This window comes from Panthera uncia (assembly GCF_023721935.1).
Source record: "Panthera uncia isolate 11264 chromosome D3 unlocalized genomic scaffold, Puncia_PCG_1.0 HiC_scaffold_8, whole genome shotgun sequence".
NCBI lineage: Eukaryota > Metazoa > Chordata > Mammalia > Carnivora > Felidae > Panthera > Panthera uncia.
The window spans coordinates 38,932,728-38,958,157 of record NW_026057586.1 but is presented as its reverse complement, the minus strand read 5'-3'; the positions used below and the strand labels follow the sequence as shown (position 1 = coordinate 38,958,157).

Here is a 25,430-nt window from a genome sequence, read left to right as displayed (position 1 = left end):
GATTAAAAGTTTTTCCTGTCACATAAATTGGATACTTTGAGAATTTAAAGACTACATGAATATATAATTCTAGAACCTGTAAAAAAAATTCATAAAATTTAGAAATTATATCCTAAATATATCAATATGAAGGCAATATATTCCTGAAAGCACATAGTTTTTCAGGAATACTTTATAAATAGGAGGTACTTAAAAACTACATAGTAATAATGAATTTAAATTTCATTGCATATGTTAGCCACTTAAATAAAATAAAGCAGAAGAACATAAATTTGTTTTTTAAGTAGATTTTTAATAGTTTTTAAAAGATCTTTAAGTAGCTCTTTAAATAAAAGACAGCCCAAGCAATAAATTATCACCAATGGCAGGAATATATTCCATCACTGAAAATGCATTTATAAAGTTTCTAGAATGTCCACACATGTATCTCAATTTAGTTTTATTTTGGCAATTCCTTAAGTAGAACTTCATATAAACCACAAACTACAGTATGCACTCTTATAAAGGCTATATGAGATTATACAGAAATCAGCAAAATATTAAACAAAACCAGCTCCCACTGATTTTTCTACTACTAATGACAAGGAAGGGCTTCCAAAACATTTTCAAAAATTGCAGATGACTCCCTGTGGATGTGAATATGAATCTGCTCAAGACCCTACTGGGATCCACAATTTCCCAGAATTCCCATTCCATTCCGACCATATTGTATGGTTTTGGTTGTCTCTAACATACCAATATATATGCATGTATGGATTTACAAATTACATAGCTATGCTATTATATTAGTAGAGTATGCACATTTTAAATTCTATTCAAAAACCTTGTTAATCAGAACAAACTAACTCCAAGCCTGAATAAAACATCTGTAGAAACTAAATATATTGTAAAATGTATTACTTTAAATGCATGGGTAGAAAAATGTCTATCTGAGTTTAGAGCAATTTTGCATAATTTTTGGAATTAACTCTTTAGTAAAGGGTAGCAAAGTGCATAGACAAAGGCTAAGTTAAATTCATCCAGTCTAGGCTCTGGGAAATTTCCTGCTTCTTGAGTTCTGCTCCAGAAGGGAGTAAACAAATGGTGAGGTCAATCTGTGAGCTCAGTATTACTTTAAAAGGAGGAAATACTCATTAAACCTACATTTTATTTTATTTTATTTTATTTAAATAACATAATTTAGGAACCACTGGATACTGTATTTTATTTGGTGCAATAAAAGCAAAATTAAAAACCCAAATAATCAAGAAAGAAAATAAAAAGAATAAAATTTTAAAATGTAAGTAAAAGTTCTGGGGTGCCTGGCTGGCTCAGTCAGTAAAGCATGCAACTCTTGATCTCAGGGTTGTAAGTTTGAGCCCGACATTGGGTGTAGGTATTACTTAAAAACAAAATCTAAACAATGTGTTAATGGAGTACCTGGCTGACTCACTTGATAAAGCACGTGACTCTTGATCTTAGGGTTGTGAGCTCAAGCCCCACACTGGGTGTACACATTACTTAAAAAAAATGTTTTAACTATATATAAATATATATATGTATATTCATATATATGTATGTGCACACACACGCACGTGCACGCGCGCACACACACATATATATATATATATGAATATATAAGTTATTTATTTTGAGAGAGAGAGGAAGAAATAGCAAGCGGGGGAGAGGCAGAGAGAGAAAGACAGAATCCCAAGCAGTCTCCTCGCTGCCAGACAAAGCCCAACGCAGGGCTCAAACCCTCAAACTGCAAGATCATGACCTGAGCTAAGATCAGGAGCTATACACTTAGGGGTGCCTGGGTGGCTCAGGTGGTTGAGCATCCAACTTCTGCTCTGGTCATGATCTCACAGCTGGTGAGTTTGAGCCCCGTGTCAGGCTCTATGCTGACAGCTCAGAGACTGGAGCCTGCTTCAGATTCTGTGTCTCCCTCTCTCTCTGCCCCTCCCCTGTTCGTGCTCTACCTCTCTCAAAAATAAACATTAAAAAAAAATTTTTTTTAAAAAGACAGGCATTTAACTGACTGAGCCACCCAGTCACCCCTATAAATAAAAGTTCTAACCCTTTTTCGCAACTCCCTAAAATGTATACACACTACTATTTTAGAAGACATATAACAAAGGTGTACGTAAGTATTCTTTTTGACACATAATATTATGTCTCAGGATGATAATGGCCCCCTTTTCCTCTCAAAAGTGCCTTAACTTAAATGATAGGTTTTTGAGTACCCTAATATAATCTACTTATAAAGCATGTAAATACTGAATTAAAAATTTTAACTGAATTAAAATTTATTTATAAACAAATTCCAGTCTCAGAAATTGTGTAGTCAGGCATGTTTGACAGGCATGTTTGGAGAATTAAAAAATCAAATGCCTTTAGATTATTTAATACTTTGCCACAGGTCTTTTACTCTTTAGTCTAAAAAGACAGTGTTTCCTTTCTACATATTTGTTACTTACCCCTTGGAATCTCTCAAGTCTTACTGCCTGTTAAAAGTTCTTAGTGAAATATACTACTGAATTGTCAAAAGCATATTCATGTTGCTAAAATATCACTTTAAAACTCTTTTATTTTCCCAGATTTAAATATGTGGCCAATGACAATAACTGGAAATCACTCAAATTTCTAAATTTCAAGTACTCAAACAATGTAGTCATCATAGGAAATGTGCCAAATGTCTGAATGCCACCCTTGAGTACCATAAATACTATGGAATTTCCAACAAACACCAAACCAGGGAAGGTCCAGGTTTGCTCAGTGCAGTCCCAGTTATATACTTGAATTCAGCATTATCATCAATAGCATCTATCAAAATTGCACTAATTTAGATACAAAACAATGTGGTCACTGTTGATTTTTTTCCCCAAGTTTCAACTGATTATGCCTCTTCAACAAAGTAAATAGCAACATGAAAAAAATCCTTATTATTACCTTTCTGCACAGCTAGTGGGATTTCTTGAAGTCTCCAAATTGACCAAGAATCAATTTTCATGTGAATCTTTTTCTTTCTTGACTTTTGTCGTTTTAAAGCTTCTTCAGCTTCTGCACGGTCAGTTTCTAGACTTTTAATGAGATGAATGGCCTCTGATAGCAATATTTCCATTTCCTGCTTTAATTCTGGACACCTTTCATCTTAAAATAGAAATATGTACTCACATATGTTAATGAATAAGGTTATAAACTAGGTGGTGGGAACATAGGTACTATCATATTATTACTGTTTTTTAATATTTATATGTTTAATAAGAGAATTTTAGAAAAATGAATTGGCCTTTTAAAGACAGCTCTATTATAACAGAATCCTAACATTAATTAAAACCTTTGAAGACAGATTTTTAAGTGAACATTTTATAAAATAATTAGAATAGCTAAATCTCAAGCAATAGCTTTATGTATAATATTTTACCTAAAGAAAAACTGCTTTATTCACAAGCTATATTATAGAGCTTTATTTTTAAATTATGCTTGTGTTTCGTTTCCTCTCATTCTATGACAAAAGCAAATAACAATGATTACATCAGACAAAGACTGAAAATCCTCAGATGGTTCCTAGAAATAAGACACTTTATTCCTTATCAGATAATAGCATCCCTAGTTAGCCTTGCCAGGAATTCACTGCTTCCAAATTCTGTTTATTCAGTTATAACACAAATTAACTCCTGTAATGAGATATATTTGTGATTCCTGGTTCACAGCTCTGAAATGCTATGGTTTAATGTTAACGGAATGATTAACATGGGTATTCATTCATCTATTTATACTAGAAACATGTAGAGAGCCTGTTACGTTCTAGGCAATATGTTCTCTCCCCAGAGATAGAGCAGTAAGGAAGATGGATACGGGTTCCACTCTGGTGAGATTTATACTTGTAAACAGTGACTTTTGCCAAAATGTGACATGACAAGAAGACATAAACAAACACAAAGTGTCAAGAAAGGCAAAGCCTCAAAGAGCTGAGGCTACAGGAAAAACAGTAAAACTGGAAAAAGAAAAAAGACAACTAATAGACCTCTGTTTTATTTTGTTTTACTTTGGACAATAAAGCAATAATTTTCTGCTAGAAGATTGTATTAGACATTGGTTTTAAGTGCAAGCTCAGTAGCCGCACAGTTTCTACTTCTAACCTAGTAGGCCTGTCAAAGAAATTCAGCATGCTGGCTGAAAAGAATTCTTGAGAAACAGGATTCTCTACTGTAATGCATAAAAATTATCTTTTCATGGATTGGCCCTTTGTCTGGTCCCTACTTTGGTTTATTGTCCTCTGTTTTCAAATTCTACCACCTCTTGGATACATTATATTCTTTTTTTATTTTAAATTTTTTTTTTAACGTTTATTTACTTTTGAGACGGAGAGAGACACAACATGAACGGGGGAGGGGCAGAGAGAGAGGGAAACACAGAATCGGAAGCAGGCTCCAGGCTCTGAGCCATCAGCCCAGAGCCCGACGTGGGGCTCGAACTCACGGACCGCGAGATCGTGACCTGAGCCAAAGTCGGACGCTCAACCGACTGAGCCACCCAGGCGCCCCTGGATACGTTATATTCTTAAGTGTCTGGGTATTTTTACGACAACATACACAGTAAACACTGTATTCTCCAGCCCACTTATGATATATTCAATTCCTATAACGAGATTTCAGTTTGAAATGTGTGATGAAATTAATGCCACGTAAAATTAGAGCACATCTCATGCAATATAAATATGTTTTGGCAAACATGTCTATCATGTTTGCACAAGATGTCTTTTGTACCGTTTCTATGAGAGCATCCTAAAATAAACGGTTTATAACTTGAGATGCCTCCAATTCATTGTACTTAATCTACCTCTCAATTTTTTTTCAGAATACCATTTCAATTAGTTTTACTGTTTCATACTAAGTGAGCAACCACTTGCAATTTTTTTTAGCACAAACACCTAATTACAATAAATCTTCCTCAACTTGACACTGTGTTATACTCTGGGAAAAAAATGTGTGAGTTCACAATAAACATAGCTGGTTCACTGTTATGTTGTGGTCCTTAATATATTAATCTTTTCTTACATTTGTCATGTGCAAAACTAAGAAGTAATACATGAGCCTTTTTTCCCTTCAGTGTAGATATAAATATATGAAATGTAAACAGTAAACACAGATCTTCACTATGAATGAGAGTTTTGAAAAACAAAGTATTAGTGCTTTTAAAAAGTAATTCATGAGGCGTTTGGGTGGCTCAGTCCATTAAGCGGCCAAGTCTTGATTTCAGCCCAGGTCATGATATCATAGTTTGTGGGTTCAAGTCCCGTGTCTGGCTATGCACTGAAAGCATGGAACCTGCTTGGGATTCTCTCTCTCTCTCTCTCTCTCAATCTCTCTCTCTCTCTCTCTCTGTTCCTCCCCTGCTTTCATGTTCTCTCTCAAAATAAATAAACATTTTTTTTTAAAGTCCTGAAAGCAGGGGTGCCTGGGTGGCTCAGTCGGTTAAGCCTCGGACTGTGGCTCAGGTCATGATCTCACAGTTCTTGAGTTCGAGCCCATATTGGGCTCTGTGCTGACAGCACTGAGCCTGGAGCCTGCTTCCGATTCTGTGTCTCCCTCTCCCTCTCTCTGCCCCTTATCTGCTCACACTCTGTCTATCTCTCTCTCAAAAATAAATAAACATTAAAAAAAAAGTCCTGAATTCATTAGTTATCTCTCATGAAAGGAAAATGTTTAATAAATCTTTATGGTGAAGGTAGGAAGAGGTGTTTAATATAATATTAAAACTAGAGAGGTGCCTGGGTGGCTCAGTCCATTAACTATTCAACTCTTGATTTCAGTTCAGGTCATGATCTCACGGTCATAAGATCGAGCCCACCTAGGGCTCTTGGTTGTACATGGAGCTTGCTTAAGATTCTCCATCTCTCTCTCTCTCTCTCTCTCTCTCTCTCCCTCTGTCCCTCCATTGCTCACGTGCGCATGCACTTGCATGCACGTTCTCTCTCTCTCTCTCTCTCTCAAAAAAATACATTCAAATATGCTGAAGTATTTTTAACAAAATTTTATTCCAGCATACAAATTGTTGTACATTTTGTAAACTGTGATAAGATATTAATCTTAATTTACATATATATACATAAACACACACACACACACATAGCAGAGCCTCTATGTCCAGTATGGTAGCCATGAACCACATGTGACTATTTACATTTAATGTAACTTAAAATTAAACTGAAAAGTTAAATTCTTCGGTCTCCCTAGCTACATTTCAGGTGGTTAACAGCTATATGTGGCTAGTAGCTACTTTACCGGATGGTGGAAATAGAGAACACTTTGATTATCCCAGAAAGTTCTACTGGACGGCCTTGAATTACAGTTAGCTTCTTGAGAGGTAGGAAGGAATCATTATTTACTTAGGATCCAGTATATGGTATAGCAAATATTTGTTGAATTTTGTTGTTTAATCAAACGACATAGAAGGCTCTTTATTAGATATGCACAAGAATTATAAAACTTTTAAAAATGATTATGGTGATAATTAAAAATATTTAATTTTTAAACATAATTTCATTTATCTAAGTATGGGGTATAATTTTACCTCTTTCTTCTTCTGGTTTGACCTCTTTCATTGGTGTAGCAATACTCCAATCTTCCTTCCACTCTTTTGTGGAAGAAGTTCTGCTCCTATATAAAGGGAAAGAAGCAACTAATTAATAAAGAACTGTTGTACTTAAACTCACTAAGCAAATTTTAGGTGATTCTCTTACATTAACTTTTAAATGTCTGTGGGGAAACTTACTATGCATGCTAATGCTACTATATAGGAGAGCAATATAGCAAAAGTCTGATACATAATGGGCTTGATAATTCATGGTAAATTAATAGACATTTAAAACCTGTCACAAATGACCTGAAAATATTTCAGGGGTTATTAAAACAGTTCTTTTTTAAAAATGAAATTGGTAAGGCACTTGGGTGGCTCAGTCGGTTAAGCATCTGACTCTTGATTTCAGCACAGGTCATGGTCTCATGGTTCATAAGATCGAAACCCTGCATCAGACTCTGTGCTGACAGCCCAGAGCCTGCTTAGGATTCTCTCTCTTCCTCTCTCTCGGCCCCACCCCAGCCTGTGTTCTTGATCTCTCTCAAAACAAAGACATAAACTTGAAAAAAAAAAAAAAAGAGAGAGAAATTGATGTTTCCTGTAGAGTGTTTTATCAGAAAAAAAGGGGAGTTTATTGAGAATAATTTGAGAGCTCTTTCTCTAACTTCAGTTTAGCAGTTTCTGGGACACCAATATAAATTCCAAAACCAAAATTGCTACTTCAGATTTGAAACTATAAGGTGTTTGCAAAATGTCCAAATTAGTATGTTATTTCTTTTCCAAAGAATTTTTCTAGGCAAAGTTCTCTATATTGGATAATACAGAGAGAATATATAGAGAATTTGATCCAATTCTAGAATCCAGACTAGTTTTCATTGTATTTAAAAAGAAGTATTTTTCCTTTGATAAAAGTTATAAGAAAAACAGTTAACAACAAACAAGGGAGTTATTTTCATGAAATTATTGTCTTATTAAATAAGTATCACAAATTAAAGGAAGTTCATACACACCAAAAATCATAATATAAAATAACACATATTAATTTTTAAATATAACAGAATGTAATATTCTAATATTTCAATTTTTATACAATTAGAATCATAAAATATTACATGCTGCTTTAGTTACATGACATTGTTACAGACACTGTAACATTCTTAGTCACATGACGACATATTTCCGATGACTGCATATTATGTATTTCCTTGTTCCACAATTTATTTAAGAAAGCCTGTTTGGCTTCTCAAAAAGAAAAGGGAGATGACCCAAATAGATAAAATCATGAATGAAAATGGAATTATTACAACCAATCCCTCAGAGATACAAACAATTATCAGGGAATACTATGAAAAATTATATGCCAACAAATTGGACAACCTGGAAGAAATGGACAAATTCCTAAACACCCACAACTCTTCCAAAACTCAATCAGGAGGAAATAGAAAGCTTGAACAGACCCATAACCAGTGAAGAAATTGAATCGGTTATCAAAAATCTCCCAACAAATAAAAAGCCCAGGACCAGATGGCTTCCCAGGGGAGTTCTACCAGACGTTTAAAGCAGAGATAGTACCTATCCTTCTCAAGCTATTCCAAAAAATAGAAAGGGAAGGAAAACTTCCAGACTCATTCTATGAAGCCAGTATTACTTTGATTCCTAAACCAGAGACCCAGTAAAAAAAAGAGAACTACAGGCCAATATCTCTGACGAATATGGATGCAAAAATTCTCAATAAGATACTAGCAAATCGAATTCAACAGCATATAAAAAGAATTATTCACCATGATCAAGTGGTATTCATTCCTGGGATGCAGGGCTGGTTCAACATTCGCTAATCAATCAATGTGATACATCACATTAATAAAAGAAAAGATAAGAACCATATGATCCTGTCAATCGATGCAGAAAAGGCCTTTGACAAAATTCAGCACCCTTTCTTAATAAAAACCCTTGAGAAAGTCGGGATAGAAGGAACATACTTAAACATCATAAAAGCCATTTATGAAAAGCCCACAGCTAACATCATCCTCAATGGAGAAAAACTGAGGGCTTTTTCCCTGAGATCAGGAACACGACAGGGATGCCCACTCTCACCGCTGTTGTTTAACATAGTGTTGGAAGTTCTAGCAATCAGACAACACAAGGAAATCAAAGGCATCAAAATTGGCAAAGATGAAGTCAAGCTTTCACTTTTTGCAGATGACATGATATTATACATGGAAAATCCGATAGACTCCACCAAAAGTCTGCTAGAACTGATACATGAATTCAGCAAAGTTGCAGGATACAAAATCAATGTACAGAAATCAGTTGCACTCTTATACACTAACAATGAAGCAACAGAAAGACAAATAAAGAAACTGATCCCATTCACAATTGCACCAAGAAGCATAAAATACCTAGGAATAAATCTAACCAAAGATGTAAAAGATCTGTATGCTGAAAACTATAGAAAGCTTATGCAGGTAATTGAAGAAGATATAAAGAAATGGAAAGACATTCCCTGCTCATGGATTGGAAGAATAAATATTGTCAAAATGTCAATACTACCCAAAGCTATCTACACATTCAATGCAATCCCAATCAAAATTGCACCAGCATTCTTCTCGAAACTAGAACAAGCAATCCTAAAATTCATATGGAACCACAAAAGGCCCCGAATAGCCAAAGTAATTTTGAAGAAGAAGACCAAAGCAGGAGGCATCACAATCCCAGACTTTAGCCTCTACTACAAAGCTGTCATCATCAAGACAGCATGGTATTGGCATAAAAACAGACACATAGACCAATGGAATAGAATAGAAACCCCAGAACTAGACCCACAAACATATGGCCAACTAATCTTTGACAAAGCAGGAAAGAACATCCAATGGAAAAAAGACAGTCTCTTTAACAAATGGTGCTGGGAGAACTGGACAGCAACATGCAGAAGGTTGAAACTAGACCACTTTCTCACACCATTCACAAAAATAAACTCAAAATGGATAAAGGACCTGAATGTGAGACAGGAAACCATCAAAACCTTAGAGGAGAAAGCAGGAAAAGACCTCTCTGACCTCAGCCATAGCAATCTCTTACTCGACACATCCCCAAAGGCAAGGGAATTAAAAGCAAAAGTGAATTACTGGGACCTTATGAAGATAAAAAGCTTCTGCACAGCAAAGGAAACAACCAACAAAACTAAAAGGCAACCAACGGAATGGGAAAAGATATTTGCAAATGACATATCGGACAAAGGGCTAGTATCCAAAATCTATAAAGAGCTCACCAAACTCCACACCCGAAAAACAAATAACCCAGTGAAGAAATGGGCAGAAAACATGAATAGACACTTCTCTAAAGAAGACATCCGGATAGCCAACAGGCACATGAAAAGATGCTCAACGTTGCTCCTTATCAGGGAAATACAAATCAAAACCACACTCAGATATCACCTCACGCCAGTCAGAGTGGCCAAAATGAAGAAATCAGGAGACTATAGATGCTGGAGAGGATGTGGAGAAACGGGAACCCTCTTGCACTGTTGGTGGGAATGCAAATTGGTGCAGCCACTCTGGAAAACAGTGTGGAGGTTCCTCAGAAAATTAAAAATAGACCTACCCTATGACCCAGCAATAGCACTGCTAGGAATTTACCCAAGGGATACAGGAGTGTTGATGCATAGGGGCACTTGTACCCCAATGTTTATAGCAGCACTCTCAACAATAGCCAAATTATGGAAAGAGCCTAAATGTCCATCAACTGATGAATGGATAAAGAAATTGTGGTTTCTGTACACAATGGAGTACTACATGGCAATGAGAAAGAACGAAATATGGCCCTTTGTAGCAACGTGGATAGAACTGGAGAGTGTGATGCTAAGTGAAATAAGCCATACAGAGAAAGACAGATACCATATGTTTTCACTCTTATGTGGATCCTGAGAAACTTAACAGAAACCCATGGGGGAGGGGAAGGAAAAAAAAAAAAAAGAGGTTAGAGTGGGAGAGAGCCAAAGCATAAGAGACTCTTAAAAAACTGAGAACAAACTGAGGGTAGATGGGGGGTGGGAGGGAGGGGAGGCTGGGTGATGGGTATTGAGGAGGGCACCTTTTGGGATGAGCACTGGGTGTTGTATGGAAACCAATTTGACAATAAATTTCATATATTGAAAAAAAAAAAGAAAAGAAAGCCTGTTTAATATGAGGTCAGTTAAGTATTCATTATATTTTCTCCTATAGTTTTAATTTCATTTTTAAATATATGTTTTAAATAATGTATTTTTTTCTTGCTTTTCTTTAAAAAATGTTGAATCAATACATTGTACACTTGAAACTAATGTAACACTGTGTGTCAACTATACTCAAATAAAAAAAGTTAATTAAAGAGAGAAAAATAATTGTCCCAGCATCTATTATTAAATAATGCTCTCCCTACTGGCTTGTAATACCAATTACATGATATATTAAATTATTACATATAATTGAATCTATTTTTGTGTATTTTATTCTAAAATTCAGTTAACTTGGGGGCCAGCAAAATTTTAATTCTTATAATTTTTTTTTAATTGAGGCAAAAGTCAAATAACATAAAATTAACCACTTGGAAGTATAAACTTCAATGGCATTTACTACATTCAATGCTGTGCAGTCATCATCCCCATCTAGTGGTAAAACATTCTCTTCACCTCAGAAGAACAGCCTCTTATTTATTAAGCAATCTCCTGCCTTGCCCTTTCCCACCAGCCCCTGTCAGCGACCAGTGTGCTTCCCATGTCTATGGGTTTACCTGTTATGGATATTTCATATAAATGGAATCATACAGTAGGTCACTTTCTGTGTCTGGCTTCTTTAACTTAGCATGATGGTTTAGAAGTTTATCCATGTTGCGGCATGTATCAAAACTTTTATTACTTTTTGTGGTTGAATAATATTCCGTTGTATAGATATACCACACTTTATTTATATAGTAGTCCATTGAAAAATCTGAGGTTGTTTCCACCTTTTGGCTATTGTGAATACTGATGATATGAACATCTGCACACAATATATTGTTTGAATACCTGTCCTCTTGAAATCTTTTCTGTACATACCTCAGAGTGGAATTGCTGGGTTGTATGATAATTCTAGGTTTAACTTTTTGAGGAACCACCAAAACTGTTCTTTCAAAGTGGCTAAACCATTTGACATTTCTATCAGCAATGTCTGAGATTTTCAGTGTCGAATATAAGTGGCAAGAGCAGCCATCCTTGTGTGGTTCCTGATCTTAGGTTGAAAATTTTCGATCTTAAACATTAAGTATAATGTGAGTTGAGGGTTTTTCATAAATGTCCTCTATCATGTTTTCTGATCTGTTTTTTGAGTATTTCCATCATGAAAAGGTGCTGGATTTTGCCACATACTTTCCACATCAATTGAGATGTTCACATGGGTTTGCCCCCTTTATTACTGTGGATATATTACACATTGATTAGTTTTGTTATTTTGAACCACGCTTACACTACCTAGGGGAAATCTCACTTTATCATGACGTATAATTCTGTTATTAGGTTGCTGGGTTCAGGTTGCTAGTATTTTGTGGAAGATTTTTGCATATCTATTCATGAAGTCATTGGTCTATATGCTGCCCTCATAGAATGGGTTGAAAAGTGTTCCATTCTCTTCCATTTTTTGAAAGAGTTAGTGAAGCACTGGTATTAATTCTTCTTTCAATGCTTAGCAGAATTCACCAGTGAAGCCATTTGGTTCTGGGTTGGAATATTTTTGATTACTGGTTTATTTACTTGTTACAAATCTGTTTAGATTTTCCACTTCTTCTGAATCAGTTTTGGTAGTCTATGTGTTCCTAGGAATGTGTCTTTTTCATCTTGGTTATCTAAATTTGTTGTTCATAGTATTACCAATTGTTCATAGTATCGTAGCCCCTTTTATTTATGTGAGGTCTGTAGCAATATCCTTGATTCTCATAAATCAAGTCTTCTTTCTTTGTCAGTCTAATCAGAGGTTTGTGAATTTGGCTGATCCTTTCAAAGAAGCAACTTTTTAGTGATAGTTTCTTATTTTTTATTCCTGACATCACTGCACTAATCTTTATTATTTCCTTTCTTTTGCTAGCTTTAGCACATTCATTCTTTCCTAGTTCTGTAAGATACAGAATTAGGTTATTGGATTCGGATCTTCATTTTTAACATTAGCACTTAAGGCTAGAAAGTGCCCTCTGAGCACTGCTTTTGCTGCATCTTACAGGTTTCGGTACTGTGTTTTCATTTTCATTCTATTCAAAGTATTTCCTAATTTCCTCTGTGATCACAGCCTTGAGTCACTGAGCTGTTTTGTTGTTGTTGTGGAGCATGCTGTTAAATATCTACATGTATACGGATTTCCTGGATTTCTTTCTGTTATTGATTTCTAGTTTCACTCCAAGTGGCCAGAAAGGACACTTTGTATGATTTCAATCATTTTTTATTCTATCGAGATTTGTTATGTGGCCTAACACATGATCTATACTGAGTAGTGTTCAATAACAACATGAAAAGAACGTGTTTTCTACTGTTATTGGGTAGTACATACTGTATAAACTTGTTTGGCCAACACTGTTCTAGTGCCGTGCAAGTCTGTATCATTACTGATTTCTTCTTTTTAGTTCTTTTAACCATTATTGAAAGTAGGGATACTAAATTCTCAAACTCTTACTACAGAACTGTATACTTCTCGCTTTAATTCTGTCCAGTTATACTTCAGGAATTTTGAGGTTATGTTTTGGGTATGTATATAATTTTTATCCCTTCTTCATGAAATGACTCTTATCAAGATGTCAATTATTCTTTGTCTTATAAGTTTTACATGGAAGTCTATTTTGTGCAATTAGTTTTAGCTACCCCAGCTCTCATTTTGTTATTTTCATGGAGTATGTTTTACATTCTTTTACTTTCAACATACTATATCTCTGGATCTCAAGTGAGTTTCTTATACATAATGTATAATTGAATCATGTATATTTACCCATTCTACCACTCTCTATCTTTTAACATTTTAATCCATTTTTGTGAAAAGCAATTACTGTTAAGAAAGGACTTGACTTCTTTGTCTGATATGTCATTTGCAAATATCTTTTCCCATTCCGTCGGTTGCCTTTCAGTTTTGTTGGTTGTTTCCTTTGCAGTGCAGAAGCTTTTTATCTTCATGAGGTCCCAATAGTTCATTTTTGCTTTTAATTCCCTTGCCTTTGGGGATGTGTCGAGTAAGAAATTGCTGCAGCTGAGATCAGAGAGGTTTTTTTCCTGCTTTCTCCTCTAGAGTTTTGATGGTTTCCTGTCTCACATTCAGGTCCTTCATCCATTTTGAGTTTATTTTTGTGAATGGTGTAAGAAAGTGGGCTAGTTTTATTCTTCTGCATGTTGCTGTCCAGTTCTCCCAGCACCATTTGTCAGAGACTGTCTTTTTTCCATTGCATATTCTTTCCTGCTTTGTCAAAGATTAGTTGGCCATACATTTGTGGGTCCAATTCTGGAGTCTCTATTCTATTCCATTGGTCTATGTGTCTGTTTTTGTGCCAATACCATGCTGTCTTGATGATTACAGCTTTGTAGTAAAGGCTAAAGTCTGGGATTGTGATGCCTCCCGCTTTGGTCTTTCCTCAATATTACTTCAGCTATTCGGGGTCTTTTGTGGTTCCATACAGAGAGGGAAGGAGGCAAGCCATAAGAGACTCTTAGAAACCGAGAATAAACTGAGAGTTGATGGGGGGTGGGAGGGAGGGGAAAGTGGGTGATGGGCATTGAGGAGGGCACCTGTTGGCATGAGCACTGGGTGTTGTATGGAAACCAATTTGACAATAAAATTTCGTTAAAAAAAAAAAAAAAAGAAAGGACTTACTTCTGAGGTACCTGGGTGGCTTAGTCATTTAAGCATCAGACTTGATTTTGAACATTTTTTTTAATGTTTATTTGCTTTTGAGAGAGAGACAGAGCATGAGCAGGGGAGGAGCAGAGAGAGAGAGAGAGAGAGAGAGAGAGAGAGAATCTGAAGCTGGCTCCAGGCTCTGAGCTGTCAGCACAGAACCCGACACAGAGCTCGAACCCACAAACTGTGAGATTGTGACCTGAACTGACGTCAAACAGTCAAACTGACTGAGCCACCCAAGCACCCCATCAGACTCTAGATTTTGGCTCAGGTCATGATCTTATGGTTCATGAGTTTAAGCCCTATATGGGGTTTTGCTCTGGCAGTGTGGTGCCTGCTTGGGATACTTTCTAAGTAAATAAAAAAAGAAAAAGAAAGGACCTACTATTTTTGCCATTTTGCTATGTGTTTTCTATAATACTTAAATATTTTTCATTCTTTAATTTCTCCATAATTGCCTTATTTTGTGGTTAGTTGATTTTTTTCTAGTGTGTTTAGTTTCTTTATTGGATTTATGTTGATGTTTTTTTGTTTTGTTTGGTTTTGTTTTAGAATTTTTCTTAGTGGTTCACTGGAGATTACAATTAACATCTTAACTTCATAAAAATTAAGTTTGGATTAAAATCAATGTAGGTTCAGTAGTATTAAAAAACCTCTGTTCCTTTGTAGTTATGCTCTCCCTGCCTTTATGTTGTCATTTTTACAAATTACACAGTTATACATGGTGTGCCCGTACACACACACACACACACACACACACACACACACACACACACAAACAAACACTTTAATTTGAAAGAGATTGGGAGCAGGAGAGAGGGACAGAGGGAAAGAGAGAGAGAATCTTAAGCAGGCTCCATACTCAGTGTGGAGTTTAATGCAGGACATGATCCCAAGACCCTGGAATCATGACCTGAGCTGAGATCAAGAGTCCGATGCTCAACTGAATGAGCCACCCACATTCCCCTATGTGCCTATTAATATAGATTTATAATTTTATCCATTTATCTTAAAAATTATATAGGAAAATGAAAGACATGCAAAATAAAAATGGCTTCATGTTGACTTTTATATCTATCTTTGTAGCTACCTCACTGTTCTTTACTTCTTCATATGGCTTCAAGTTACTGTCTAGTGTCCTTTGATTCCTGCGTAAAAGACTACCTTTAGTATTTCTAATAGAAAGTTCTGCTAGAGATGGAGTCCCTCAAATTTTTGTTTATTTGGAAATATCTTACTTTCTCCTTTATTTTTGAAGGACACTTTTGCAAGATTCATAATTCTTGTTTGGCAGTTTTATTTTTTCTTCCATCACTTTAAATGTATCATGCTCTTGGGGCGCCTGGGTGGCTCAGTCGGTTAAGCGTCCGACTTCGGCTCAGGTCATGATCTCACGGTTGGTGGGTTCGAGCCCCGCATCAGGCTCTGTGCTGACAGCTCGGAGCCTGGAGCCTGTTTCGGATTCTGTGTCTCCCTCTCTCTCTCTGCCCCTCCCCCACTTGCATTCTGTCTCAAAAATATACAAACATTAAAAAATAAATAAATGAAATAAATAAATAAATGTATCATGCTCTGGCCTCCATAATTTCTGATGAAAAACTGACTGTTATTTTTATTAAGGATCTCTTACTCATGATGAGTCACTTCTCTCATGCTATTATCAAGATACTCTTTGTCCCAGGCTTCCAATGATTTGATTGTAATGTGTGGATCTCTGAGTTTATCCTGCTTAGAGTCTGCTAAATTTAGTAAAAGTATACATTCATGTTTTTCTTAATTTGGGGATTTTTAGCCAAAATTCTTCAAATATTCTTTCTCCCCCTTTTTCTCTTCCCTGTTACTCTTGTACTCTCATTATGCGTATATTTGTATCTGTGGTAGTGTCCCTCACATCAGTTAGGCTCTGTTCATTTTACTTCATTCTTTCGTCTTTCTGCTTCTCAGCCTGAATAATTTCAATGGATCTATTTTCAAGTTCACTGATTCTTTCCTCTGACTGCTCAAATCTTGATGTTGATGAACAGCTCTAATTAATTTTTCATTTCAGTTATTGTACTTTTCAGCTCCACAATATCTACTCGGTTCTTTTTTATAATTTCTATTTCTTCATTGATAATCTTAATTTGTTGAGACATTAGTCTCCTGGTTTTAATTCTTTGTTCATAGTTTCCTTTATCTGTTTCAGAATATTTAAGATAGTTCATTTAGCTATTGTCCAATAAGTCCAATGTTTAAGCTTTCTCGGGGCCATTTTTTAAAACTTCTTTTTCCCCCCTTGTTAATTGCACAAACTTTCTTTTCTTTTCTTTTTTTCTTTTTTTTTTTTTTTGCTTTGCCTGCTTCATAATTTTTGTAGGAAACTGGGCATTTTAAATAGTTTGATTTGAAATGTAAATAAGATAACCTTCCCTCTGTTGAGTTTGTTGTTGCTATTTGATGTGGGTTGTTGTTCTTTCTTTGGTTAGTAGTAGTTCTTCGAAAAACATTTTGTAATATCTGTATTCTTTGTCATGTGTGGCCACTGAACTAGATGTTTCATTAGCTTACTGGTAAACTTATGTTCCATACAAATTATCTTCAATATCGTGAGTCAAAAAAAAAAAAAAAAGAAAGGAAAGAAAAAGAAGATGAAAAAAGAAAAAGAAAAAAGGAAAAAAGAAAGTAAAAAGAAAAAGAAAAAAAATACTCTCCCAATCTTAGCAGACTGAATCTATGTATTCCTTCAATGCTCATCCAGGCTGTTTACAACTCTCTACCTTCAGTTATCGCCTGCACAGATCTTAAAGGTCAGCCAGAGATAAATGGTCAGGGTCTTCTTGGATCTTCCCTGAACATATGTCTGGCAATGGTCATATGCATGCACTTCTGCATGCTCCAGTATATATGACAGCTTTGAAGAACCCTATTTCCCCCATCTATCTCTTTTGCTGACCTCTTCTTTCCCAGGCAGTGTTCCCACTGTTATTCACAGCCTCAGACAGTGGTTGTGAGTATATGCCTTTAAATGCTTCCAGTAAAGACTGCCTGTAAGCGGTTCCAGCTGAGTGATTGCTCCAAGTCAGGCAAAACAAAGACAAGTCTTTGTGCTGGTTCTTCAAGGAGCCATCAGACAGGTCAAAACGCTGAAACACAATTCTTTGAGAATAAGGTCCATATTGTTTGCTCTGACACTTGCAATCTACACCACAAGTACAGGCTGCTCTCTTCATGGCCACTACTGACCTGGGGACTAGAATGGCAAGTGGGCAATTTAAAGTGCCCCAGTGCTCTCTTAATGCAATGCAACAGACTCTTCATTAACTCTTCTCCTGGCTGTTGTTTTTGACTAAATTCAGATTTCTACGAAAGTCGATTCTGACCAATTTTTACCAGCATTTCTTTGTGGTGGGACAGAGCCCCGGAGGTCATGTGCAGTGACATCCAAATTCTTATGTTTTCAAAAATACATTGTAATATCAAATACAAAAAACTCGGCTTTTAACTTCCTGTTTCTTTTGAAGTAAAACTCATCTGCAGCATATTAATCATTAAAATTTAAACATAAAAACAATTTAAAATGAACGGAGCTTACCATTCTTCAAGAGAAGTTTCAAACTGTCAAAATAAAAGATCTCAATAAAAATCAAATTTTACATATTTCAAAAAATAACAGTAAACTTATACTTGAACTCACAGATAAAACTATAAGTGCTCCACTTCACATGTCCCATCATATGAGGTCAAACGATACTCTGTTATTTCTAAACCAGGTATTCTACATCCACTACGTAGTCCTTTCATTATTACTGCCACCTAATTATTCTTACCTTTCATCTTCTAAATCTTACTCCTTCATCAAAGGCCAGTTCAATGCCACTTACTCCCAGAAGACTTTGCATAATGAGAAGTGCATTATACCCATTGAGTTGTAATATATTACCAAAGAGTAGAAAACACATTAACTATAGGTAAGTTCACAAATATCTCATTTTCTATAGTGTCCCTCTTTTAGACTATAAACTCCAGGCTAGGAGTCATGCTCTACAGATATATTCTAAGAATATCTTGGGCTGTAACACAAATTACCAAAAACACAAGAGAATACATAGTCATAATTTTATGGGTTTCTTAGATAATCTCTAATTCCAGATGTTAGGTTGGGCATACATGATTACTTCTCTTCAATTCCCATGTTGTACAATATTTCTGGAGAAAAATATATATGTTTGCCAATAAAAGCACTGGAACATATACTTCAGAATAATTCCCAGAAATAGAAAGAAATCAGAAGGGACTGCTAGTGAAAACAGAGCAAAGAAAAATATAACTCAGAAGAGGAAAATGAAGACCATTTCAGGGAGGTGAAAGGCTTCTCTGTGGAGCTCATGAAAAATTCCCAGCATGTGAGAAGAAGCATGTGAGAAGCAGGTGATAATCAAAGGAAACAACTGAAGGCCAGCCTATGGTGAAGCAGACTAGTCTTATTGCTTTTCGTTCTAAGAACCCACTATACATGGCTGAAAAGATTCCTTCTAGTCACTGACATGAGAAGAACTCTCTAGCCACACAAGACCTGCCTGAGATGGAGAGGCTGTCTAAGAATGGAAGTTGTGGTTCTAGGGAGAAACAAAACAGAGCCCACATAACTAGCAGAATCTCACATAGAAACAAACAGATGGGTAAGGAAAAACAAAGGCTGATTCATCAATGAGTGAAAATACTCTAAAGTGCTGAAACAAATTCAAACGCATGCTTATTTAAGTAAACAAAAAAAAGAGTCCCTCAACTTTCTTGCCTAAACATATTACTTCCCATTTATAAGGAGCTCCAGTATAATTTTGTATATACTGGATAAAAGCCTTTGATGTAAGCAGACTTTGACAGCTGCTAAAAAGCAAACAAATAACAGCAATAGCAGCAAAAACAACAAAAAAAAACCAGCAAAAAATGTATGCTCACAACAAGTAATCAGTCTGGTCTATTATTTATAAATACAGAAGAACAAAAAAGACTATACAAATAATTAAGGAAATATTAGAGCATAACAAATAAGAAAATTTACTTAAGACATAACAGAAACACTGGGATGAACAAAAGGGAATACAATAATAAATTCAAGGCATATGTATATTTCTCCACAATATTAAAAAAAAATAGAAAGATGAAATCTAGTATAGGAATGTTGCTATCCAAGGGGTGCCTGGGTGGCTCAGTTGGTTGAGCATCTGACTTCAGGTCATAATCTCATGGTTTGTGAGTTTGAGCCCCATGTTGGGCTCTGTGCTGACAGTTCAGAGCCTGAAACCTGCTTCAGATTCTGTATCTCCCTCTGTTTCTGCCCCTCCCCTGCTTATGCCTGTCTCTCTCTCAAAAATAAATAAACATCAAAAAAAACTTTTTTAAGAAAAAGAATGTTGTTATCCAAATATGAAAAAGACTAAAATAAGTAATCATTTCATTACCTATATACATGAGAATTTAGTTTTTTATAAAATTTACATTTCAAATCAAGGGAGATGAACAAGTCAATAAATGATATTAGGATAATTTAAAAATTATTTGGAAGAGAAAAAAGTATGTGTCTCATGCTATACCATAAGGTAATAAACTTCAGATCTGAAGAAGCCAAATGTAAAAAAAATAAGGTTAACTGAAATAATAAAACATTTTAATAATCTTTATATGAGGCAAATTTTGTTAAACAATACAAAATTTGTCAGATAATGGATTGGTTTTACATATAAATTTCTCTATGAAAGAGTACTGCAAATAAGTTAAAAATACTACAAGCAGAAAAAAATTGTAACTAACATAAAAGAAAATAGATATTTATCAATACTTCTGCACATATGTAAAAAATAACAAACAAAAAAAACTGGGAAAACTATATGAACAGCAATTAACAGAAAATTAAATACAAATGGGCAGAAAGCTTAGGATGTTCTATTTATGTGTACTAAATGATCTATATATATTTAGCCATATCTATGTACATGTACATATAATTATATACACACAGATATATGTTAAATGAATACTATATGTATATTAATATGTCAAAGAACTAATAATTTAACATCAGGTTTTCATCAATTTGCCCACCTTCCTCATTATCTCCTACTTAATCCTCTCCTCTAAATTAGTTTCAGTATTTGCTAAACTGCTGAAATTTTCTTGTGCTAACAGTATAATAGATTTAATGGAATCTAAAAAAACTTCTGAAGAGACTAAATTCATCTACATAATAAAAAAAAACTGATGAATGCAGTTGTTTGAAATCCCAATGGGTTTAGCATGTAATATGACAAGCTTATTCTAAAATCTATATGTACTAAGAACAGCCAAAGAAGTATAAGAAAGGAAAAAAGAGGGAACTACCATACCAAATATTAAAACATATTATGGAGGGGCAGGCGCCTGGGTGGCTCAGTCGGTTGAGCGGCCGACTTCGGCTCAGGTCATGATCTCGCGGTTTGTGAGTTCGAGCCCTACATCCGGCTCTGCGCTGATGGCTCAGAGCCTGGAGCCTGCTTCAGATTCTGCCTCCATCTCTCGGCCCCTCCCCTACTCATGCTCTGTGTCTCACTGTCTCTCAATAATAAATAAACGTTAAAATTTTTTTTTAATATATTATGGGGATGTCTAGATGGCTCAGTAGGTTTAGTGTCCCACTCTTGATTTCGGCTCAGGTCATGATCTCACAATTGGTGAGATGGAGTCCCATCTGCTTGGGATTCTCTCTCTCCCTCTCTCTCTATCTCTTCCTACACACTCATGCACTCTCTTTCTCTCTCTCAAAATAAATAAATACACTTTAAAAAACCATATTATGAAGCATATTTAGTAAAATGAGGTACTATAATAGAGAAAATTAACCAGTGGAATGATGGGAGTCAGAAATAGATATAATCATATATGAACACTTGATATGATAGATAGAATATAACTGATTTCTAAGAAATGACTGGATTTTGCAAAAAACTGATGTTGAGAAAAATAATTTTCTCTATTTTTACGAATGAAAATAACTACCTATTCCATTCTTTGTATCTGCACACACACAAAAACACAATTTCATGTTGTTTAATAATTAAATCTCAAGCAAAAAAACATTTTAAAATTTTAGAAGAAATAAAAGAAAAATTTTCATGACTGCACTATGGAGAGAGTTCTTAAACAATATGCAAAGCACTTAAAGGGAAAATGAAAGATGTAAGTGTATTAAAATTAAAAACTTATTTTAACTAAAAGATATCATAAAGTAAAAAGACAGGTCAAACTGAGAGAGTAAGTTTAAAACATATATAACAAATTAAAGACAGCAACTTGTTCCTACAGGTCAATAAGAAAATCCAAATAAACCCAAAAGACAATGGCAAATGATAAATGTACAGAGAAGAGAATGAGCATTCAATGAGTGTATTATTAGACCTTAAACTAATCAATAATTAGGAAAATAATTATCCCTCAGTTTAACTGGTAACTCACAGTCCTGCATACTGCAGAAACCTACCAACAGGCTGATTTATATAATAGTCCTGAGAAACCATTTGAAGTATCACAAGAAAGTCAGAAAGAAATTGGTTAAGAGGCTCTTTAATAATTGTGACATAATTGCCCAAAAATGTTAAATTCCTCGACAAGTATGCAATGCTTAATACTATCGGTTTAATCCCTTTTGTAGCACAACAGAACATGATGTATTTTATAATGATAAAGATAGGTTACCTACATTTTTCAAAATAGAGTTCAATTTGGTATAAACATTTTAGGATCATCTATCAAAACCTTACCATAGCAACATTTTTGTAGATGTTAAATGATGAAGCAATAAAGAAAAACTATTTTAATCAGTCTTTGATCCGATATGAGAAGGCAAAACTTGACATACCTAGTATTCAAATAACATTGATAACAATGGTTAACAAAGGGAAGGCCTACAATACCACAGAAAACTTTGGAGTTTTATATTCATAATTACTTATCTGAAATATTTATAAAAGCTTTAGAAACTGCTTGAAATTGCTAAATTATTTTTAATAAAATTCCGTTAAAATTAAGCTTAGAACTTCACTTACTGCCATAAATGTTTTAGATACTTAGAAACACTGATTATAATTCACAGTTAACCAATTTTACCCAACTAACCACAAAATTCCGTACATTTTTTTATTTCTTTGTCTTTCAAAAAGCAAGAGAAACAAAAGTGGGAGGGTACTAAAAATATCACATTGGACACACTTTTAAAAATTAACACATTACGGGGAAATCAAAAACTTTATTTGCCTTTAGCTCTAAACTACATTGCTCACAAACTTCTGCTTGATACGTGTAACATTCTAAATGACCTGGTTATTTAGCTTCATATTTCTATTAAAAAGTATTCCCAAATGTTTTATATATTTAAATTATATTTATATATTTGATATTATATAAATTATATATATATTTATATTTATATATATTATATACTTATATATAATATATATTAAATTATATTAATTATATTAAATATAAATATATCTAAATATAAATTATAATTTATATATTTAAATTAAATATAAATTAAATTTATATATTTTAAATATATAAATTAATTGTCACATTTAAATGCTATTTACTTTTTAAGACAAGGTATTCATATACACTTCTATTTTCCATTCTAAAAATTAATAAAAAAATAACTTTATGGTGGGAATCTCCTTTTTATTATAAAATATTTGTAGATGTGAAATACTAATACTGAATACTATCTCCCACAACTGTGAACAACTTTCATTTGGAACGAATACTCATACCATTGAATCTGCAATCAATTTGGAGTTTCCTATAGTCAACGTACACAAAGGTCCAAATCTGCTTGAAAACATAGGCAATGTTTATCAAACAATATGCCAAATTCAAAGTTTTTTTTTAAAAGAACAAGTACATCCTCCCCATATTTTAAAAAGCAGCTTCATGCAAAATTTGAAATAATTTTAAAAATTATTCCTGAGCCCATTAATTAAAGCGTATTTATTTAAAGAACTGACACATAAATTCAGCAAAGTCACTGGATACAAATTCAATATACAGAAATCTGTGCCAGGTTTATACACCGATAGCGCAGCAGCAGAAAAAGAAATCAAGGAATCAATCCTATTTACAGTTGCAACAAAAACCAAAAGACACATAAGAATAAATCCAACCAAGAGGTAAAAGATCTGTACTCTGAAAAGTATAGAACACTGATGAAAGAAATTGAAGAGTACTCAAAGAAATGGAAAAACATTTCACGCTCATGGATTAAAAGAACAAATATCATTAAAATGTCTATACTGCCCAAAGTAATCTACACATTTAATGCCATCCCTATCAAAATACCATCAGCATTTTCACACAGCTAGAAATGCAGTCCTAAAATTTGTATGGAACCAGAAAAGACCTGAACAGCCAAAGCAATCTTGTAGAAAATAAAGCTGGAGGCATCACAATCCCTGACTTCAAGGTATACTACAAAGCTGTAGTCATCAAGATAGTATGGTACTAGGACAAAAACAGACACATAGAACAATGAAACAGAATAGAAAACCCAGAAATGGTTCCACAACTGTGGGTCAACTAATTTTCAACAAAGCAGGAAAGAGTATCCAATGGAAAAAAGACAGTCTCTTCAACAAATGGTGTTGAGAAAACTGGATAGCAACATGCAGGAGAATGAGGCTGGACCATTTTCTTACAGCATATACAAAAATAAATTCAAAGTGGATAGAAGACCAAATGTGAGACAGGAAACCATCAAAATCCTAGAGAAGAACGCAGGTAGCAACCTCTTTGACTTCAACCATAGCAACTTCTTATTGGACATATCTTTGGACGCAAGAGAAACAAAAGCAAAAATTAACAACTGGGACTTCATTAAGATAAAAAGCTTTTGGGGCGCCTGGGTGGCTCAGTCAGTTAAGTGTCCGACTTCGGCTCAGGTCACGATCTCACGGTATGTGAGTTCGAGCCCTGCGTCGGGCTCTGTGCTGACTGCTCAGAGCCTGGAGCCTGTTTCAGATTCTGTGTCTCCCTCTCTCTCTGACCCTCCCCCGTTCATGCTCTGTCTCTCTCTGTCTCAAAAATAAATACACGTTAAAAAAAATTTTTTTTTAAAAAAAGATAAAAAGCTTTTGCACAGAGAAGGAAACAATCAACAAAACTAAAAGGCAACCTACGGAATGGGAGAATGTGCAAACGTGATAAAAGGTTAGTGTCCAAAACCTATAATGAACTTATCAAACTCAACACCCAAAAAAACATAATCCAGTTAAGAAATGGGCAGAAGACATGAGAAGAGATTTCTCCAAAGAAGACATCGAGATGGCTAACAGACACATGAAAAGATGCTCAGCATTACTCATCAGCAGGGAAAAACAAATCAAAACCATGATGAGATACCACCTCACACCTATCCGAATGGCTGAAAGTAACAACATGGGAATAACAAGCGTTAGGATGTGGAGAAAGGGGAACCCTCTTACTGTTGATGGGAATGAAACTTTGTGCACTGACTTTGGAAAACAGTTTGGAGATTCCTCAAAAGTTAAGAATAGAACTACCCCACAACCCAGCAATTCCACTACCAGGATTTCCCAAAGGATACTAACATACTGATTTAAAGAGGCACATGCACCCTGATTTACTTATCAACAATAGCCAAATTATGCAAAGAGCCCAAATGTCCATCAACTGATGATGAATGGATAAAGAAGTTGTGGTATATAGATACAATGGAATATCACTCAGCCATCAAAAATAATGAAATTTTGCCATTTGCTATGACATTGATGGAGCTAGAGTGTATTATGCTATGCAAAATAAGTCAGAGAAAAATAAATACCACATGATTTCACTCCTATGTGGAATTTAAGAAACAAAATAGATAAACACAGGGGATGGGGGAAAAAAAGAGAGAGGCAAACCATAATAGACTGTCAACTATAGAGAACAAACTGAGGGTCCCTGGAGGGGAGGTAGGCAGGG

The 25,430-nt window shown here is 34.9% G+C and overlaps 1 protein-coding gene across 3 annotated transcripts in view; it reads right to left on the bottom strand.

Moving 5' to 3' along the window:
* Window positions 1-25,430, bottom strand: part of CCDC178 (coiled-coil domain containing 178) — a 436,068-nt gene that overhangs the window by 346,980 nt on the left and 63,658 nt on the right. For 2 of the 3 annotated variants that reach the window (XM_049620227.1, XM_049620228.1), the window contains exons 5-7: window positions 18,016-18,038; window positions 6,559-6,644; window positions 2,932-3,132 (exon numbers count right to left, since the gene is read on the bottom strand). In XM_049620227.1, coding sequence (XP_049476184.1) covers window positions 2,932-3,132; window positions 6,559-6,644; window positions 18,016-18,038 — 310 coding nt within the window. The remainder of the gene's footprint in view (window positions 1-2,931; window positions 3,133-6,558; window positions 6,645-18,015; window positions 18,039-25,430) is intronic. The other variant, XM_049620229.1, reaches the window with a different exon arrangement.